Source organism: Perissodus microlepis, chromosome 3 (assembly GCF_051167445.1).
Source record: "Perissodus microlepis isolate ML-2025 ecotype Zambia chromosome 3, ASM5116744v1, whole genome shotgun sequence".
NCBI classification, from domain to species: domain Eukaryota; kingdom Metazoa; phylum Chordata; class Actinopteri; order Cichliformes; family Cichlidae; genus Perissodus; species Perissodus microlepis.
This window is the reverse complement of record NC_140463.1, coordinates 39,627,068-39,648,645: the sequence shown is the minus strand read 5'-3', so window position 1 is coordinate 39,648,645 and position 21,578 is coordinate 39,627,068. Positions and strand designations below refer to the sequence as shown.

General features: G+C 40.2%; 1 protein-coding gene across 2 annotated transcripts in view; it reads left to right on the top strand.

The window, feature by feature from the left end:
• The window catches only part of pcxb (pyruvate carboxylase b), a 291,593-nt gene that overhangs the window by 239,636 nt on the left and 30,379 nt on the right, over positions 1 to 21,578 (top strand). For both annotated transcript variants that reach the window (XM_084924410.1, XM_084924409.1), the window contains exons 15-19: positions 1,758 to 1,979; positions 7,465 to 7,621; positions 10,860 to 11,100; positions 12,169 to 12,336; positions 13,969 to 14,050. In XM_084924410.1, coding sequence (XP_084780536.1) covers positions 1,758 to 1,979; positions 7,465 to 7,621; positions 10,860 to 11,100; positions 12,169 to 12,336; positions 13,969 to 14,050 — 870 coding nt within the window. The remainder of the gene's footprint in view (positions 1 to 1,757; positions 1,980 to 7,464; positions 7,622 to 10,859; positions 11,101 to 12,168; positions 12,337 to 13,968; positions 14,051 to 21,578) is intronic.

Here is a 21,578-nt window from a genome sequence, read left to right as displayed (position 1 = left end):
CATGTGTGTGTTGCCCATTTTACTTGTGCAGGCCTTAGAGACAATTATAGCACACATCATTTGTTTTCGGGGATAAGGTACAACAATAAAAGGTCAAGAGCAAGGATTCAACTACAGAGAGAGTGAGAGAAGCAAGGTTGGAGGACATCTAAGCTGGCAGAAAGTACCTCATTAACTAGTCTGTTTGATTGATGATTGTACACAGCACAGCAAAAATAGGTCCAAATTGTGCTTCCAGTATTTTAATACCTTGGGTTGCGCCTGTGTTTAATTGCAAAGCAAAGAGGAAAGAGAAAAAGATTAGGATACAAGGTGTTATATCGGCGTAGAGCCAGGGCTATGTGATGTTTGTTTTGAGGACCACTAAGCTGTAATAAACTGGAAATGCCAGCATTTGTCCGGGGGATTCCACATCAATTTTTATCTCTCCTTGTGGATGTTTTTAGCAGTTGCGTTATGTTTCAATGCTGTATGTGACATTATAGTCTTGTGAGCTAACCAGAAACACTTAAACACTGCCAGCATGTCCTGCAGTCTTCATCTCGGGTCCCTCTGGGATTAGACCCTGCAAGATTTAAAAAGCACTCTTAATGGATGTGATGCTGTTTTCCTGTTAAGAGTTCATCTGTTAGCTGGAATTTCTGTGTCCCGAAAGACTGAAATATCTCAGTTAATAGATGAGTCGCCATCAAAGTCATTGGTGGTACCAAGAGAAGTATACAAACCAAAATTAACCTCAAAAACTCATTTATGAACACACATACTAATTACAAACTGTTAGATGCTCACAAACAAGCCTCAGGCACTAAACATGGTACACGATATACTTGCTAAACATTTATAGCTATTTAGCAAGTATATTGTGGCAGGGAGACACGGTACAGCCTGTACAGGCTGCAAGTCAGGGCTAAATATTGACTGCATTGTCAAATCTGCAAAAGCAGAATTTGCTTTTTTGATCCGAGACCTAAAATCAGGGGCACATTCCAGAAAACGAAGGACTGAGAAGGAGGAGACGTGACGGGCAAACTAGGAACCATCCTAGAAGTCAACTCTAAGCTGGCAACATGTTGTACGAAGCTCTGTCACTTCTATTTTACTTAAGGTAGCATCTTAGTTTCTATATAAAACCATAGCCATAGGAATCACTGTCAGCAAGAGCAAAACATTTTCACAAATTGGTGGGTGGTGTGTCTAATAAGCCAGCTGCTGAGCTTATATTCTTGAATTCTTTTATAGCTGATCTCCTGAGCTGTGGGTGATAGGCGCAGCATTGAGAGATGGCATTACCTCATTAGTAGACGTTATAACAACTGCCAGACCTGCTAATGGCACAACTTAAGAGAAAACTCCATGTTCATAGAGTACATGTGCAAACTGTTTACTTGTTAAACGGGTGTAAATCAGTTAACTTGCCACATACTGTCTGTTTTTTAAAGTCAATACACAAAGACTAAAAAGGGGTGCTTACACATTGTGTCTTTACCCTGTTTGAATAAAATGAAACCCTCTTTGCTCTGCACTGCTATAAGTGCAACCCTGTGATGTGTATATAATTTTACATTTTTCATTACATCAATCCATTTTCAGTTCATAGAAGTATTTGCACGACCTTGTGTGGTGGAATAAAAAAAATCTTCAAACATCTGATTAATATTCATCACATAGAGCTATATTACCATTAAGCCTTTTGCTTTTGCTTTCTCTTCAGTGTTGCTCTCCTCATTAACGTGCTCTTTCCCTTTCCCCACTATCAGGTGACCCTCCTGTAGGTTTCCGTGATGTGCTGTTGCGTGATGGTCCTGAAGGATTTGCCAAGGCTGTCCGTGCCCACAAAGGCCTCCTGCTGATGGACACCACATTCAGGGACGCTCACCAGTCTCTCCTGGCTACCAGGGTTCGGACCCATGACCTGAAGAAGATCTCGCCATTTGTCAGCCACAACTTTAGCAACCTTTTTAGCTTGGAGAACTGGGGAGGTAAGCTTCCTGGTCGTCACGTTACGATAAACTCGTCCACTTCTTTTGTTGCCCTTTTCGCCCCTAAAATTTCCTTTGTATGACGCTGAATGAAGTTAAAAATAACTGAGCTGTAATGTTTGATCTCCCATAGGCAGTAGTGTTTTGCTGGATATCTAGTTAATCAAATCCTTTCAACCTGCTATTTTATTGCATCTCGTCATCAGTGCCTCTCCTTTCTATTCTCCCCGCGCTCCTGCTGTGATCGTCATTCATTGCGTCTCTTACTTTTTCTGGTTTGACCTGTGAAACTTGTGTCACTGAAAACAATCTAATTCTTCCACCTGTTCTTCCAAAACTGAGTCCCCAGCAAGTTCCCTCAATAGACAGTGATTGTACCTTTTGCCTACTCATCAATGAATAGAGAAAATCACACGTTATTGAAACTTCTTGAAGCGTGCACAGTCCAATAGTGTCCCTGTATAATATGCAATTACTCTGAAATTGAAGCAAAAATGCGAGCAGCATGTTTGAACAGCTGGCTACATGACCAATTATCAGCACTTCTTGATAATGGTCCTGTGTGAAGTGCAATTGTTATGAACTGGTTTCAAAGAGTACATTCATCCCCCCGCGCCCCGTTAGAACACTTAGGGCACGCCCATTCACAGGAAGGATATGCCCAGAGAAGCTCTCGAGGTTGAAACATTCAATTTAATGCTAAATTATATAGAAAACAACCGTGATTGAGGAGATCAGAAGAACAAAGAAATAAGCAACAAATGCCTTTCGCTATTTCAGGTCCTGTTTTAGTGGCCGGTTGGCTAAATGCTGGTTGAACAGAATGAGGTGAAAAAAAGACATGAAAGAGTCTCTGGTGAAAACTCTTTGGAGTTATAAACCCTTTCTGAGATTAAATTCCTCTTGGAAACTGATCATGGTGCACCAGTTAAGGGAAAAGCAATATATTTCATTACTGTGGGAGAGCGCTTTGAGCTGATCTCACATTAAGCAACTGTCTACTTACTTCATGTTTGGACAGATAAAAAGGCTATAGCAAAAGTCAATTATTGAGTAGATATTTCAATAAAAAGGGCTTAAATGCTTCCTGGCTTCCATCACCCGGAATATTGTGGTGTTATTATGAGACTGACCGAAGGAGGAGGATATAAATTCAGTTTGGCTGTGTTTGAGCGGTGCGTTAAAGCAAATCTTTAAACAGACTCTGGAAGCTTGTAGCAAACTTGGTTTTTCACTGTGAAGCAAATTGTTGGATAGGTGCCAGAGAAGCCTCCTGTCTGCATGTGTCTCATTACACGGTGAAGCTGCTCTTGTTAAGGCACAAAACACATCTTTTTTTTTTTGTTATTTAATGTCATTTTTCTGTATTTGGCAACTCAAAGTACATCCACGTTTCCAGCAGAGGCCGTACAAAAATGCTTTTGAGCATCATTGGCAAACATAGCTTTGCTTCTGATGATCCCAACACTATAATGCAGTCTGTTTCTCACTGTGGTTGTGCACAGCCTCGTGGGGCAGTTGTCAAGCCTTTCAGAAGCTCTGGTAAATCCTTTTTTTAGAAATGGCTTGGACACATCTGCACAGAACGTTTCGTGTTCCAGAAATGAGGAAGATGTCAAACAGTCGAAAAGAGAAAAGACACAGCATGCTTTGAGGCCATTTTTATGGTCAAACATCGAAGAGAACATCCTTTTCTGAGCAGACAGTTATTGTGGGCTTTAAAAGTCTAAAACATTGACCCATTGGACTGTTTCAAAGCAAGCTGAAGAGTGGAAAGTCTTTGTATAGGTTGAATAGTGTGATGTACATTTAAAAAAGGCCTGGCTACAGCAGTGGCAATTCAAACAATATAGTAAGATCATATAAAGATGGCATTTCCATTTTACACATTGGTTTATTTAGAATGTAGTGATTCTTAAAGGTAGAGTGTGTAATTATGTCTTCTATAAATTAATGCATTCTCATAAATTTAGAATAAATCAGTTAAAAATGCACACAGCACCAAATCACAACAACAGTTGGCTCTATTATAAGGTAAAGCCCCTACAATAATACCGAGTAAAACAGAAAACCCCAACAATCAGATGACCCCCTTTGAGGAAGTGCTTTGGCGACAGTGGGAAGGAAAAACACCCTTTTAACAGGAAGAAACCTCAAACAACCACGCTCAGGGAGCGGTAACCATCTGCCACAACAGGTTGGGGGTGAGGGGAAGAAGACAGGACACGCAACACACACAAAGTCAGAGATTAATAATAACTAGTGATTAAATATGGTTTATAAACACACCGTGAGTGAAGAAGACTCGTATCGGACTCGGTTCCAGAGTAAATAGACGCAGTTAAAACTGTAGATTAATCTGGTATGTGAACCGAATCCAGTTTTTTCCTAAGAGAACAGTGAATACGTCTGACTTTGTCTCCTCTTGTTTGACTAGCAGTCAGCTTCTCGTCATTCATAGCTCGTAAAGTTTAAACAGTTTTTTTGTCGTCTAAAGAAGTTGGAGAAATTGAATGTATTCTTACTCGCCTCCCATTTTTACAACTGTAATAGATCGCTGAAGTCGGAGGTTGAATGTGGGCTGGGAAAGTTTACACAACTACTGATATTCTGTCAATAAGCTGATATTATGAGCTGAGGAGCGTAAGATTGATTTCTCTCTGTTAAGAAAACATTTGGCAATCATGTGAATTGGAAGAGAAAGGTAATCTGCTAGTGGGTCCTCTTGAGGCCTCAGTGCTTCCTGCGTGATATGGTTATGAGTCAGAGAAAACTGCACGGTACTTTCTCATAATTATTTAAACGCTTAAAGGCAGATTTCATTCTAAAAAGAGACACTCCCCTGAAAGCTTCCTGTAACTTCACAGAGTGTCATCTTCTCCATATTAATAATTTAATGTTGATTAAGCCAGTTTTGCAGTAACGTCACAGCGTTTAGAGCACAATGAAGAAATCTGCCACCAAATATTTTGACACAAGATGTTCAGTTTGGTGCTTTTGCTCGAGAGTGGTCAGTGTTGGTTTCAAACCCAACATCAGGATCTTTATTTTTTATTTATTTTATTTTTTTTCCCACAGCTTTTCGTTTGAATGCCTCTAAAAATGTGAAACCTCAAAACAAACCTTAAATTCCAGTGATATTTTACTGAGAATTAAGCGACGACTTTACAACCACCTTCGACCACAGCGCTCCTTTTTCGTAGTCCGTCTCATCTTTTGCCATTGAAGCCTTTTTCTGATTTGGGGCAGCGATGCCATCCTTTATATGTGCGAGAGGAAAGCAGCAGTAAGATGGCAGCTATGTGAAAGCTTTCAGGATAGTATACTCTACCCACCCATTCATGAAAGGGCGGAGACTTCCCAGGACACAGCAGTACAACAAAATACAAATGACTACAGATGGCAATAACAATCCTGTTTTAGCTAAAGTGGTCCTGACTGAAAAGATCTCTGAGGTCACATAAGACTTTATAGAAGCAAGTCACTCACAGGCCAAGTAGTGCGTGCCAAGATGAGTGAATTTCTCTTCAGATAAAATATACTGCACCTTTTTCATCCTCACTGTTTTTAAAATCCAAAGTTCCCAGACTGACTTGTTGCCAGCCTTGTTTCCTCACCTCATATTGATTTAGGGTGGAAAACAAATTGGACTACGTGCAGTTAAAAGGTTGGCTCTAGCACCCACTGTCCCACAGCAGCCGCTTGTAAAAGTACCTCTAAACAGCTCCTCATAAATCACTTAATAACCACTGGAGAAATGACGACCAGGCCTGCCTTAAGAAGGCGTCCCTGTACAGTGCACTTTTGTTAGAGAGAGATCAGAGGTGGAAAATATTACTCATCTATGCTAAAGAGAGACGATCGTGTGAATATTGAATTCTCTTACCCTTACTTAATGTCCCTATGTAGGAATGTTTTTGTTTTTTTAACACAGTGGTCTTAGATGGGGAATATTGCTTTCACATGTTTCAGCTGCTTAGAGGCAGAATGAATCATTGAAGAGATTAAGCCTGTGAAAGCCCTTTGAGGATTAAGTCCTTTCCTGATATAGCGTTCCTCCCCACACCAGCAAAGATGCAGTAAAATGAACTGGGTCACATAATGCGTCTATATGGTTTCCTCAACTATTTTACACTTGGGAAATTTATCAGATGGGGACACAAAAAAGTAGATTCTTAATTGCTCTATGCCATCACGCTGCTATTTGGATCTTGTTCATTACACAAGCAGTTGTGTAATCAGGCGTCTCGCAGGTTTTCGGGCATGCAAGCAGTTTGTCGGTACGAGCAGGAGAGACTTGACTGCACAAAGGTGGCTCGACCAAACTACAGTAACAAAGTGGAATCTCAGAGGACGTAAAAACTGAATGAATGTTACATCAAGGCCGTATTGCGCACACAGGCAAAAACGATAAATGCTGACATTGGTTTATGTAACTCAGTAATTCACATAGATATTAATCATCCTTATGTATAGTTGGATCTATTGGTATTTGAACAATGGTACTTTTTTTCCTCTGTATGCCACCACAGTGGATTTTAAATCAGGCAATGAAGTGATTGAAGTGCAGACTTTCAGCTTTAATTCAGGGTACTGTAGTACTACAAGAATTTTGATAGAGGGCTTTTTTTTCTATCTTTGATTATTTTTTTTTGGGCACACATTCAACTCTGAGTAAAAGCTGCCTCTCTTTCCAAAAAAACAACCCAAAACAGGAAGGCTGCAACATTTTCCTGCCTAACGTCCTACGTGTGAGACCAGCTGTCAGTCTTCATTTGCGTTATCAAATTATCAGAGTACATTCTGCCGTCCCAGATGAATTGCTCACCCAGCATCATGTTTTGCTATCTCACGTGCAATAAAACATTCATACTAGTATGTTTAACATCAGACAGGATTGCTTGAAGTCATTTCCGCTCCAAGCTATTGGTTTAAGAGATGCTGACATTGGTTAAAATCCCCCCATCCCAAATCTCTTTAAAAATTATGAAGAGGAGGGTTTTTCCTTGGCAATCCTTACATCTTAGAGTAAGGAACAAGCACTTATACTTGGTATTCTCTCCGTGTCTAAACATATGAGTGTTCAGAAAATGAAATTTAATGATGACAGTGTTGGATCAGCAGAATATCACTGGAGGCTTCAATATTTCTGGCTGATATGATAAACGGGTATGAGATTCGCTAATCTACTCCCCCAGAAAGGGAAATGAGAGGATTGCTATCTCTCCTTTTTGCGTCTACCACTGCAACATTTCTTAGATTTTTAAAGTGACTTAAAAAAAATGAATACGTTTGAATGAACAGTATGTGAAGCTATCATCGGATATTTCATCTGAGCAGCCATTACTGTTTTAAATCTGCATGTGTTTGTGGGTAATGGGAGAAGTTTGAAATATTATTTTTTTGATTTTGAGATCAAAGTCGGGGTGAAAGATGAGACTGGAGATGAGAGCTGACGTAAAGTGTAACCTGTGCGTGTCTGTAGGTGCTACCTTTGACGTGGCCATGCGATTCCTATCGGAGTGTCCCTGGAAGAGGCTGCAGGAGCTGAGGGCTTTGATCCCAAATGTCCCGTTTCAGATGCTGCTGAGAGGAGCCAACGCCGTGGGCTACACCAACTACCCTGACAACGCGGTCTTTAAGTGAGTGACACGCGCACATTTTCAGATTATTCAGGTTTACTATGAATATGTGTATTCTGAATCCAAATATGTCCATTAATCCAGTGATGAATGCCCCGACATGCACGCATGTCCAGCTTAAGTTGCATTGTCAAAGAGATCTAATGACTATTACAAACCACTGGTGTAGTTTTCAGTATTCAGAGTAAAGTCAGTATCCGGTCATCCAGCTTTGGACAGCTCAGCTGACACTTCGTAACACTGGAGCAGCTTTATCGTTTTCCCCATCTGGCTTTTTTTGTTTCTTTTAGCTGTGTTGAAAACAGTTTTTATTGATTTGTTGAAAAACATGAATTGAATCAGATTTTCTTAAAGCCACCTGCTGCTCCTTCTGCTTTGTCTGTCATTGTGACATTATTTCAGAAATTTTCTGTCGTTTCTATGGGAACAACGTCGCTAACTGTCAGGTTCATGCATGCACTTTTTGTTAAATTATTGAAAATGAAATGTATTGTTGTTCTTGAATAATATCACGCAGAGGTGTTTATTTCTAAGCAAAAAGTACAGCAGAAAGCATTTCTACTCCAGACTTCAAATTTGGATTAAACCCTCCATCAGACCTGTTCTCACTGATTGTTCAGTGGCATACGTCAGCCTTTTCTCACAGTTTCCCTTCCTTAAGAATGGCTTCTTCACAGCTGCCCTTCCTTTAAGACCATTTCTGTTGAGGCTTCATCAAAAAGTCATTTGACAAACTGATGCGTGTCTCGGGTCCTGTCAGGTCTTTGCTGGATTCTTTCCCCCAGTTCTTCAGGACATGACTCTCACATATTCAGTTGCTGTAGACGGTCTTTTGGGCGACTTATTCTTATGCTGTCTGCTTATCCAGTTTCATCAAAATTTTTAAGGCAAGGTGTGCCATAATGCAAGTTCTTTGTCAAGTTTTCTCTTATGTGCAGACACGACACCGGTTCCTCCTTAAAGTTCCTGTGAAATGGTACGGTCCGAAGACTGAACTGAAAATAAGTAAAAAAGCAAAACTATGTCCAACGACAAACTTTCAAAGACCTTCAAAAAGGCTGGAGAACTATTATTAAAGAACATTTTAGAAAGGCGTCTGCTTCTTTGGAGGAAGACATTTTAATCATATTCACATATTTTTCATTCTTTTCTGCTCATGATGTAGTTTGGAATTGAGAAATGATTTCAAAATAACAAAATGTGTTTTCTATAAACCTTTTATGAGTTTTGGTTACATCATTTTGTTACAGAATCATCTTTTGTAGATTTTGTTTTGTACACTTGCACAGCCTTTTGAAAGTGATGGAAACTGAATCTTTCCACCTCTGAAAAGTGAATATACTCCCCAATGCTCATATAAAATTTGCACAGCACTCTTACACCACATTGGCTTTTTAAATTTTTAAGAACTGTTGCCTAAGTGTCATATATAATTTAGATTTCCCATATCGATAAAAATGAATCAACATACGATGACACTCTTTTTGACAGCTTTATGAGACTAGCTTCATATTTCATGCTGTTTTCCAACCTTTTCAGCAGTTAGCTTCTTGAAGCTCAAGTTAATGACATTAGGGATGTTTTATAGCTACTTGTGTTTGTAATAATTATGTTATAGCATCTACCCAGCAGTAGTGCGCCTACAAAATAAAAGCTGGACATGTCCAATCTAGCCTTCCAGCACAGTTGCTTCTCCTCTCGATATATCTAATTAGATGCACCGTACGGTGGCTAGCCACAAACCACACAATTTACTCACATTTAATCAGGTCAGTTGGTTGATGTGTTCCTGTTGTCTCTCGGCATGCTTACCGAGGTACACATCATTGATACAGCTGTATATTAGTAATGCACTTAGGGCCATGAATATTGCACTACCTCCACACATGCACCGACACGCCTGCAGTTCTTTTCCAGATGGATTGACAAGCTTACCTTGTTGATGTGCATGAGTAATATATATACAAGCTTACACACCTGAAGTGCATACACAAATATTAGAGACTTGATCACACAACTACCCTATCCTTACATGTCTACTCTAACCCTCCTTTCCATACACCAATCATTTATCCCCACTCATAACTCCCATTTTTATGCTTCCATTCGTCTCCCTGCATAATACACTTCTTACCCTCCTTTTAACTCCCCCTTTCTTTCTGTTCCTCCTGGTCTTCGTCTCCCTCTTCAGTCTGCGTTCCATAGGGAGAGTGCCATCGAAAATTTGCACATCATTGTGATTAATGACTTTGATCTGTTTGCCCGGCTCCCTTTCCATCCCGCTTACACGCTCACTCCCTCACCCGCAATGTTTTCAGTGCAGCAGCTAACAGCCAAGTGACCTAAGCGTCTTCATTAACTAAATCAAATCAAAGAGTAATTCCGTTCTATTTAATTGATTTAAATTCTTTTACAGGGTCACAGTACACTTTGGAGGGAGAGGGATGTGAAATGTTTGCGGCCTAAAGAAATGAAGGGGTCATATGATTGCTAACTAGATTAGGACTTTATGAACTTCTTAACAAAACTTATCCTCCTGCATTGCATGAATGATGATCACTTCAGCTCTGAGTTGGATATCTAGGGCAATGCAGTGTTTTTCCATTTGGTGCCAGATAGCATAGACTAGACAGCGCTTGTATACATTGTACTGTATTTCTAAATAAAGACTGGACACAGACGTTTGACAGCTAATCCTCTTGTGACACAAATGAACACACAATGCGTATCTGTTTATTTGCCAAAATAAAAGCTCTCAGTCTGTGTAAATACTGCATTCACAGTAGCACAGCTACAGTACGTACTCACCCCATTTATGAAAAACCTGATTAAGATACCGAGGCCAAGGCAATAATAGGAGGGATTTACCACTAGCAGCTCGGATAATGAGGCGGCTATACATTTCTCTCCAGTCTTTGTGCGCTCCTGTGGGCTGTGTAAGCATACTTTTCATGAAAATAGTGGGAATATTGTATTTACTCAGGTACAGCAATATTTATGAGTGCCGATGTGGAGACGGATATAAACAGCTTATCCCTACCTGGATGTGCACCATTATCTGGAGTACACTGTGCATGAAGACGAACTCATTATGTATGTGTGAGTGAGACCGTGTGATAATCTCACAGTGTACAGGAAGTCCTGACAGCATCCATGACCTGATTACAATTAACATTTAAAAACACTACAGTTTGTGTGGGTCGACTAACACGATCGCCTCTCCCGCTCCCACCATAAGGTTCTGCGAGGTGGCCAAGGAGAACGGCATGGACATCTTCCGTGTGTTCGATTCTCTGAACTACCTGCCTAACATGGTGCTGGGTATGGAGGCTGCTGGAGCAGCAGGTGGCGTAGTTGAAGCTGCCATCTCCTACACAGGTGACGTGTCTGACCCAATGAGGCAGAAGTACTCTCTGGAATACTATGTCAAACTGGCAGATGAGCTTGTCAAAGCTGGAACTCACATCCTATCTATCAAGGTAAGTAAATAAAAAAAGGATCTGGGAGCGGTTTAGTGCTACTCAACTTTGGCAGCTGCACAGGCCATCTTTTCCTTCCCTCTGAAAAACTAAAGTTTTTGGCACTTGCTTTGCTCCTGTGTGGAAATCCTTGCCAGTTTGCTTCCAGACATAAATAACATAAATAGTATCAGGTGAAGAGCTTTTATGAAGGCTTTCATCTTCAGATGCACACACGCTCTCTTCTTACACCAGCAGTTGTATGTGTAAGTTATGTACATCATGATTGGAGCTTAAACTACAAACTAAACCTTGTCTAGCTGTATAACATGGGTTGTGTACAGTGCAACTACTAGCACTTGAATGCAAATATCTTTTGTGTTGATGGTAAAGCTCCTTTGACTTTGACTAATTCGAGAACTTGAAAAATGACCAATATTTCATCATGTGAGCAAACTGTAATATTCTGCATCTACAGTACTGATCTTTTTCTGATACTGTTACATTTGGTGCCATTAGTATGGAAATGAATGCAATGTTTAATATCCAGCCATCAATAACCAGTGTCCACAGCGTACACACCTCGCACATGGATTTAAAGTGACACTTTGAGTTACTCTCACAAGTGAACTGTTGAACGCAGCTGAAGGTTTTCATCTTGCTTCAATTAAATTAACTTGTATATTTGAGCTTCTTATCTAAATGAATAGACTGATAATGCTCACAATGAATTAATTTCTTTATTCAGGCATGACCGAATATTTTGAAACGTGAAATGATAAACTTGCACTCTGCCACAGCGTGCACCATCACACGCAGCTGTGACAATCTCATAAAAGGCTGGCAGAGCTAATGAGGTTAACTTTTAAAGGAGGAAACAGGCATGTATAATAATTTCTTGAAGTGCAATGATCATCAAAGGGAGCACAACTAAACATCTAAGCTCTGCCTGCAATTTGTATTAATATCAGTTATAATTTACACTTCATAATGAATGTAGAAAATGTGACTCTTCGTTGTGTTGCGCTAATGAGTGCGTTGCATGTATTCCTCAGACCTATAACCTTTCTCCCCTCCATCTCCCACCAGGATATGGCCGGCCTGCTGAAGCCAGAAGCCAGTAAACTTCTGATCAGCGCTCTGAGGGACCGCTTCCCAGACGTACCCATCCATGTGCACACGCACGACACAGCTGGAGCTGGTGTTGCTGCCATGCTGGCCTGCGCTGAAGCTGGTGCTGATGTAGTTGATGTGGCGGTATGTATTTAACATGTTTCTTCTATGAGACTTAATAAAGTGGGACTTCTCCATAACTTTGATTTAAAATTGATATCAGGGTCATTATAGGATGCTTGCCATATGGCGAGTGCTAACTGCTATTCGACAAATAATGAGAAAATAATTATTTCAGTCTACACGCCAGTTATCCTCACAACATGAACAAACATTAATTTTCTACCAGTTCCTGCAGTTTGCATTGTGAAATGTCACTGAAATTAAGATGGAACTGTTGCTGAAGCCAGGATCATTTTCCTTACTGCGATCACTGACGCATGCTGCCAGCATGGGCAGATTCATTATAACAATTGGCTACTATTTGCTGTTTGTGCTGTTCAGTTCCTTGTAACACCGTATGCAACAACTGATTGCCCACCATGGATCGGTTAAACGCCCACTCAGCATTTGTATTCATTGGTTTATCTGTCAATTGCAATAAAGTGTGCTAAAATTACTATTTCTTTGTGCTTTCATCAGGCATAACGTTTTGACCACTGATAGGGGAAGTGAATAAATCTGATTATCTCTTCATTACGGCCCCTGTGGGTGGATGGAATATATTACAGAACAAGTGAACATTTTTTCCTCAAAGTTGATGTTAGAAGCATAAAAAATGGACAAGCATAAGGATTTGATTGAGTTTGACAAGGACTGAAGTGCGATAGCTAGACTGAGTGTTGACTGGGTCAGAGCATCTCCAAAACTGCAGCTCTTGTGGGATGGTCCCGGTCTGCAGTTGTTAGTATCTATCAGAAAGGAAGCAACTGTGGTGACGGGCGGTCAAGGCTTAGTGATGCACGTGGGGATTGGCCCATGTGGTTCGATCCAACAGATGAGCTCAAAGTGCTGAAAAAGTTAATGCTGGTTCTGATAGAAATGTAGAATACACAGAGCATCACAGTTTGTTCGCCAACAATGAGCACTGGAGCATCAGGACTGTACCATGGAGCAATGAAACTGTTTGGTTTAATGGCTCGCGTTTTCTTTTGCATCACATGGATGGACCCGGTGCTTGTGTCACTTACCTGGGGAACACCTGACACCAGGATACACTATGGGAAGAAGGCAAGCTGGCAGTGTGATGCTTCAGGCAATATTCACATGGAAAACCTTTGGTCCTGCCATTCATTATGGATCTTACTTTGATACATGCAACCTAGCTAAGCGTTGCTGTAGACATGTACGCCCTGATGGCTGTGGCCTCCTTCAGGAGGATAATGTGCACTGCTGCAAAGCAAAAAATGGTTCGCAACAGTTTGAGAGTACAACAAAGAGTTTGAGGTGTTGACTTGGCCTCCAAATTCTCAAGATCTCAGTCCAGTCAGGCATCTGTGGGATGTGCTGGACAAACTAGTCCAATCCATAGAGGCTTGACAGCTTACATGACCACAGCACACCTTCAGAGGTCCAGTGGAGTCTGTGCCTCAACAGCTCAGGGCTGTTTTGGCAGCAAAACTGGGGTCAATACAATATTGGTCAGGTGGCCATAACAATGCCTGGTCAGTGTAATTAGCTGAAGACTTTGGGAAGGACTACATGTACAGGCAATCTACAAAGGTCATGAATTATGTTTTCGGTCAAACAGTATTCATATTGATTGTTTCTCTCTAGGTTGACTCCATGGCTGGGATGACCTCCCAGCCCAGCATGGGAGCCATGGTTGCCTGCACCAAGGGGACCAAGCTTGACACTGGTATGTCACACACTCATTAGCCTCTCAGGTCAGTTGTTTAAAAAAAAATAAAGTCATATAAAGAATTACAATTACTTTTGGCCAAAGGAGCACTAGTAAGTATTGCGATGAGTAACTAAATGTTTAATAATACACCTGCAGCTTGGAATTGTTAATGACATCAAGCTCAGAATACATTTTTGAAAGTCCTGCTTCAGAGGAGGAAAGGCATTCATCAACAAATCAATGCATGAGTCAAAGTCAGGCAGAACTGTGTGTTCTGCCCAGTGATAATGTACACCATAGGTGTCAAACTCTGGCCCGCGGGCCAAATTTGGCCCGCAGCCTAATTACATTTGGCCCACAAAGCCATACCAAATTACTATTAGAGCTGGCCTACTGGTATTATACAGCTAATATATATATATTGTTTAGTATTAAGCTTTGCTTGTTCCATATTCAGTTTTTCAGCAAAACGTGTTTGAGTCCATAAGAAGAGATTCATTCTTAAATCTGGAGGAAGATTTTTTTTTCAATAAATATTAACGTTAGCCCGCGACCTTGTTCCAGTTTTGAATTTTGGCCCACTGTGTATTTGAGTTTGACACCCCTGATGTACACAGTCGATTGTTAGAGGGCGATGTAAAGAAAAGGAGACAGCAAATAGAAGGAAACCACTATGGTCAATAAAAAACTCCTCCTCTGATCCATAAGATAAATGGTTCACTTACTTGTACAGGCAGATTTGTTTTTGATGTCCACAGCCCTGCATGGTTATATAAACAATATCAGCAGTAGCCATTATTAAGGTGGTTGTATTTCATAAGTTTGCTAAAAATTGAAACCTGATGTGCAGCACAAGCACATCAGGAGCATCCTTGGAGCATTTCAAGGTTTTAAGGTTCTCTGAAAATGCCTTAATGTCACACTTGGTGACTGATTTGCTTTCCCAAACAGCATCGTACCAGCCTCTGTCAGATATTTTGTTGTTGGCCTTTGTACTGTGCATTATGTTATATTCTCCCACACCTCTGATCAGCGACTGGGCTCGGCGACCTCCCACAGCGAGGGCAGCAGAAAGGAAGATGTGTTAACGCACTCAGTCGTAAAACTTCTGTTTAAAAATTGAAGGGAAACGAATCGGGTTAAAGGAATTAAAAGTGATGTGGAGTTTGCTGCTCGGTTATGTGGAGTAATGCTGTTGGGAATACTGACTCAGCTCTGCTAACCAGATGTGATAGCTCATTTCCATTACTCAGAACCTTTAAATGCCCAGCTAATTTTGTTTACATGATATTCATACTGCACACTGTCAGCTCCTGCAGCGCACTATGTCCTTAACATAAGAAGTTTGGCACTGTAGGGTAAATTATTGCCGATTACGTTTTAAATAGACTGGCGTAGTCGCCCTGATATTCTGTGACACACTATTTTCTATCGCCTGTTTTTTGCCGTGTGGTGATTGTCCTTAGTTTTATCATTGATCGCTTGGCATAGACTCTTATGTAGCCCCATTGCAGTTATCCTCGAGCACAGACTACTCAGTCTTTGGTGATACACACATGTGCATCCCTGCTTTGCATATTTATTGGTGTATTCTCAGACGTGGTCTGAAGAGGGTTTTGCAGTTCCTGTCGTGAATAAAATCACTGTTTGTTAAACTGATGCAGGATCTAGCAAGCGTTAGTTTGTTTTACATGGTTACATCAGTGCTTAACATTTAAAATAATTAACCCGTACATGAGAAAAATCCCACCTTAAACTGTTAGTTTAGAAAATGTATTAGACCATATAAAACCATGAAAACACAAATATAGAAAAGTAGTTTAAAACTTAAACATATTATTTATTAGGCCAATAACAGGCTTGGTTCACATTTTTACACCCAAACTCAAGTCGGCACGCTGGACCTTAATCAAGCATAACATTTACTAAAACACATTTTTCTTATTTTTCTATTGAGAAATGCAAGTAAATGACTGTCATTTGGCATCTTAATCAGAAGTAGTAATGTGCTTTTTCCATTTTTTCTTTTTTAGAAATTTGTAACACATTTTGAAAACTGATGGAAAACAATAATTATAATAATTTCAGCCATAAAAAAATAAAAATTTCAGTTAACGAACTTGCACATTCTGGTGGATTAACCATTAGAGAAACATCAGGAAATAATTTGTATATCGTGGTGATATCACATCACAGTACTTCTGTAGTACTGGGCACATTAGGCTGGGTTAAAGCACAAGTAATTTCCACTTTTGAGAGACTAAAAAACGTCTTAAGCGTAATTACAGTGCAGCTACAGTGGTTTCAGAAAATGATGGTAAACCACGGGTGTTGGTGGTGTTTGTACCTGAAGGTGTCCTTCAAAGTGAATGAGCTGCTTTGCTTGGCTTATTGTTTCTGCAGCAAAATGTAATGATCGCTCACATTTAAAACCCTTTCATAGAAGAGGAAGTGATTTTTGTTCATAAAGCAACGTAGTAACAGAGCCATTTGGACGTGCTGTGTTCGCAGCATAATGTGTGGCTTGAGCCATGAAGGAAAATCTGTTTGCATCGTTGCTGCTCACTCAGCACTCATTTAACCCACAGCTGGATGCAACAGGTTCTTGGACTCGAGTAGGAAACATTGTAGAGCACGACATAAATGTTTCAGTGAAAGAAATTCTGTCACAGTCCGGTTTAATGACACAATATCAATTTGTGAGCATACAGTACCAAAAAAATGGGAACAGAAAGACAAGGTCGTTACTCAAAAGCCAGAATTTTTCAAGTCTCTCAGGTTATTCATGGAATTTCAATTTGCAGACCGTCTCACACACATTTGTGCACACTCGTGCTCTATCCTGTATCCTGGGGTGACCCTGGTAAATGCATTATGCATACAGCTCCCTCTCACATCCAGCTTCTTTTATACCTGTCATCTTGGCCTCGTGTCTTCTTTTCATCACCGTGTGATTTTTGTGCCTCTCTCCCTTTCCCTCTCTGTTTGCCCATCTTACTACATTTGTAATCAAGAAAAGCACTGTCTGACACTTCCATACCTCACTGACCCTAGTCTGTTTACTGCTTCTCTTTACTTCCTCCCAGCTTTCTTCCATCTCTCTTTCAAAGCAATAATCAGTGCAGTGTAGTGTGCACTGCCTATTCGATCTCCCACCCTCTCTCTGCTCTTATGCCTTTTCCTATTACTCCCCCTGCTTTTACATTGTCTTCCCTCGTCATCCTCCTCTTCCTTCTTTCTCAATCTGCGACAAACCAATTAACTGCACTTTCCATGCCTCCAACTCCCCCTCTGCTTGTCCTTTCCCTTCGTCTCCCTCAAAATCTCTCTTGGTATCTCTTTCTCCCAGAGAAATGGCAAAGCATTGGCTCTGTGGTTAATTTGTTTGTCTTCATGCTGTCTCTTTGTTTATGCAGTAAGCCGCGACGTGCGTACATACCCATGCGTTTTAAAAGTCATACATATTCACACATGGTTATGCAGCTGAATGATGACACATATTAAAATGGTCCTCATGTTTATTTGACACTGCATTTACTGCCTTCTCTTGTGCATCATGCTTGGATTTAATTGATAAAATATTTAGTAACAAATGGCAGACGCTCTGCTCAGAGGTTATATGTTAACTGTGTAGCCAGTCAAACCCTACACACTCACAGCTGAACCCAGACAAACTGGTGAGCACAGGCATTAAATGTATCCAACCTGTTACATCTACCCTTGTATTTGGGTTTTTTCTCCCACAATGTTATTGTGTCTTCGTCTCATCAGCCTCGTGTGTTTGTTTGTTACAACTGTGTAATATGTGTGTCAGTCTGCAAAATGTGTGTGTATAGATTAATGAAAGCAGAAGTATGCGTCTGTCTGTTTGTATCCTCTGTTAGTGATTTTGTGCTGCTAATGAGCTGAATATTGATGGCAGTTCGTCACTACCAAGCAGCCATCTGTGTGAGTGATCTATGGACATGTGTGTTCCCATGGGTGCCTAAAAGGGGGGAACAAGTGAAGCAAACGAATCCACACTATTCAATTATGGAAAAAGCTTGTCCTTCTTTGTGTTCTAATTATAGATTTATCGTCATACGGTTGCGTGTGTGTCGGATTTATTTACAAGGATCTGTGTACAAAAGGAACAAGGGGTGAGCAGATGAAGATTTGTGTCTGATTCTCAGTTTACTATTGAATAAAACTAATTGCAAAGTTAATCTTCTAAGATTGAATGTTTATTATTTCAGACTAATTCAAAGTCATTTAGACTTTCAGACCATTTTTTCCTTAATTGTCTTTAGAGTACCAGGGGCATTAATTTGATCATACGGCAGCTGAAGCTGGTTGTTTGCTTGCTATTGAAGTCGCAGGCTGGCTTGAGTTAGAGCACCTCTCTCCAGGTTGGGCAGTCATCATTGGGACTTTTACTGGGAATGAAGCACATCTGCAGATTTCAATTTGTAGGGGTCTTTTAGACAGTGTGGCTGGAGTCGACTGAGCAGGTTCTGCAGGACAGAGCCAGATGATGTTGGCACACAGCAGGAAGCAGCTGCTGCTGTTGATTTAGACTCTGAATTGTTTTATTTGAACTACACCAGGCTTCAAAATTTGTGGCGTAACTATGTAACTTATTCCAAAATACACAAAAGATTTAGGTGCCACATTAAACAAAAATTAAACTAGATGAAGAAATCTTGATTAACTTAAACCTGGTAAGTGCAAAGTCCAAATTAAATTGTGTGAATAAAATGCTTTAAAGTAGTTGAAGAAAAATGGTATTACTATGGGGAGAAGGCAAGCTGGCTAAAGTATTCAACAGTAAAAGGGAGAGAGTGCGAAGTAGGAGCTAAGATAACAAAAGAATAATATGATATAAGAGAGGGAGCAAGTCGGTCGTGATCAATTGTTTTATCACACCGGTCTGGTTGAAGTGTCTTTCAGGGGTTTTGCACTGTTGTTGGACTTGACACCCTAAATCCTTTCAGAAATATCTTTTTTTTTTTTCTATTATTAGTTTAATTCTGTTTAGAATAAACCACAGTGTTGACCAAAGAAACTGAAAGGCCATTGACATAGTGTAATTCAGTCACTGTGTTACTTACTGACTGAATAATGTGTCATGCATCTCTAAACAATCACATCTGCATAAGATATGATACAATAACCTGATTGTGAAAACTTTTTAACATACTGGAAAGTATTAGAATGTAACGGTCTGGTGTACTGGGATACTGTGTTCAGCTGTGGCTCGCCAGTCGGCCTTGTAGACCATTTAATAATTTGTGAGCTCCTGTTCCTTACAAATAAATATCCAAACCATGAGAGAGGGTCAGCAGAAGAGCAATCAAATCATCATAGTTTTGTCAATGTGGAAATGAGTTTCCTCAGATATGGCAGACCATTGTCCTTTTTGTGCACACAGCTTCAGTTTATCTTATTCCAAGATTATAAGACTGAACACCGTCCACAGTCTTTCACTTAATGGACATGACCTCTTGTGCATGAGTAAATTTTTAAAGTTGCTGATGATATGTTTTGTTTTGGATATGTTTAATTAAAGATGGGACTCATCACACCATTTATTAAAACCATCAAGGCCATGGGTGGTCTCGTTATCCTGAAGCTGTCTAACAATGACAGTCATGTGCATACTTTTAAAATAGTCCCGTTTTCATACCTTTTAGGCAAGCAAATTGTTACTGATGCCAAATTAACCACTTTTATAGGAAAATTAGCATTTTCTTCAGTAAAGTAAATGCAGGTTTACGGCAGCGGGGTGAGAGAGAGGGGTCTGTGTGAGAGTGAGACAAAGACGTGTGGAACATCTTCAAAACATCTCCAGAGTCGTTGAAGATGTTTTCAAGAACTGTAGAAATGACACACAAGATTCTCTTATATTGAATTGTTCATTCTCGTTGAATATGACGCCACTAAGATGTTCTTAGTTCTTTAAATGTCTTGCAACAAACGGTGTCATTGTTCAACTCTTATTGCAGATTATCTCCATCCCCCCAAATTCCACTGAGACTCAGATTCGGCGTTTGTAAACCTGTCCACTTGCTGACACGTTAAGTTTCCCTCAGACCCGTTTTGTGAAATGTTAGCTTGTAAGATGATGTTTTGACCTTTCATTATCTCCTTATTTCAACTTATAACTCAGTCACATATAATTTGTTTATTTTTAAACAATATCAAGTGTCACACCGTGTTTGGGAACGAATTCAAACCAGTTTAAAAAGTCATTTTGAATCAATATTTGAGTTGATTAGGTCAAAGCCTTAGTAGTCACACATCATTCTTTGGCGGTCACAGTCTGTTAATCCCCTGCAGTGTGACAGAAGTGAGAAATGTGCCATTTAGCATAATTGCAATTAAGACTTGGAAAAAGAGCAGACAGGCTAACACATGCATTAACTTGCTTGGTGTAGAGTGGCCTACCAGACTTTAGGTTAGCTGAGATTACAATTCTACTGTTGGTTAAATACTAAACCAGTTAAATCAGTGTTTGCTGAGTTTGCTCACGGAGTCTTATTTAATAAAACGTGATGTTAATTATGTGCGTTGTGGTTACATTAATGTCAGAAGTTATGATAAAGAAGGTTATGTTTTGGGGTCATAGCCCTTACCCATGACCTCCGGTTCCAAAAAGCTAAGAGCTCAGGGACCCCCCTCTCTTCTCACACCCAGATCTCACAGGAAGTGATTGAATTACCATGGTTACAGGGCATTCCTCTTTGTTGTAGCCACCGTTTTAAATAGGTGGACTTAAAATTAGGTGGTTTAAAGTTGCAAATGTCTCTTTGTCCATCAGCTAAAAGCCCCCACACGCATAAAGTTGAGTGTGGCGGCTTAGCTGCAGCTGATTTTAGGGAGGAGCTAAAGATTCGCCCACGGTGACCTTTGAATCAGACTCAGCTGCCGAACATGTCCCTACACTGTATTAATCCAAACTATAATTTCACAATGGAAGCATAAATGAAAGATTAAAAATAAGTGTTCACAAACAGAGAAGAAAATGGACCCAATTACTGCCTGACTTGGCAGACGGTTGAATTTGAGGAGCAACAACATGCACATTAATATCACATTAATTTCACAGTAGCTCCATTTAACCGCCAAGATCAGTCGAGGCACGCAAACACTTTGGAGTATGTACTCCTTCAATCTAAAAAGTACAAGCTTGTCTCTCAGTTATTGAAGTAATAAGTTTGGCTCGTTAATATGGCTGATTTTTGTCATCATTAGCCAAAAGCTCAGTGTATTCCCATTTCTGTCATGGTATTAAAGCAGTTGCAAGGTAAGCTGCTTTAACACACCTTAAGTGGCAGCAACAAATGCTGTTTTAGTTTTTTTTTTTTTTTTTTTTAAAGATCTCAAAATATCCGAGGGATTTAACAAGCAGCTTTGATGTAGCAAAGACTAGATTAAAATACAGAGTGACTTTTCCAGCATGCTTACAGGCTCAGAGTACAATTTACACAATAGGTAAACTAGATATTATCCTGTAATACACCTTCCAGAAGACATGAGCACGAGCTGCTGCTTCTGCTGCAGA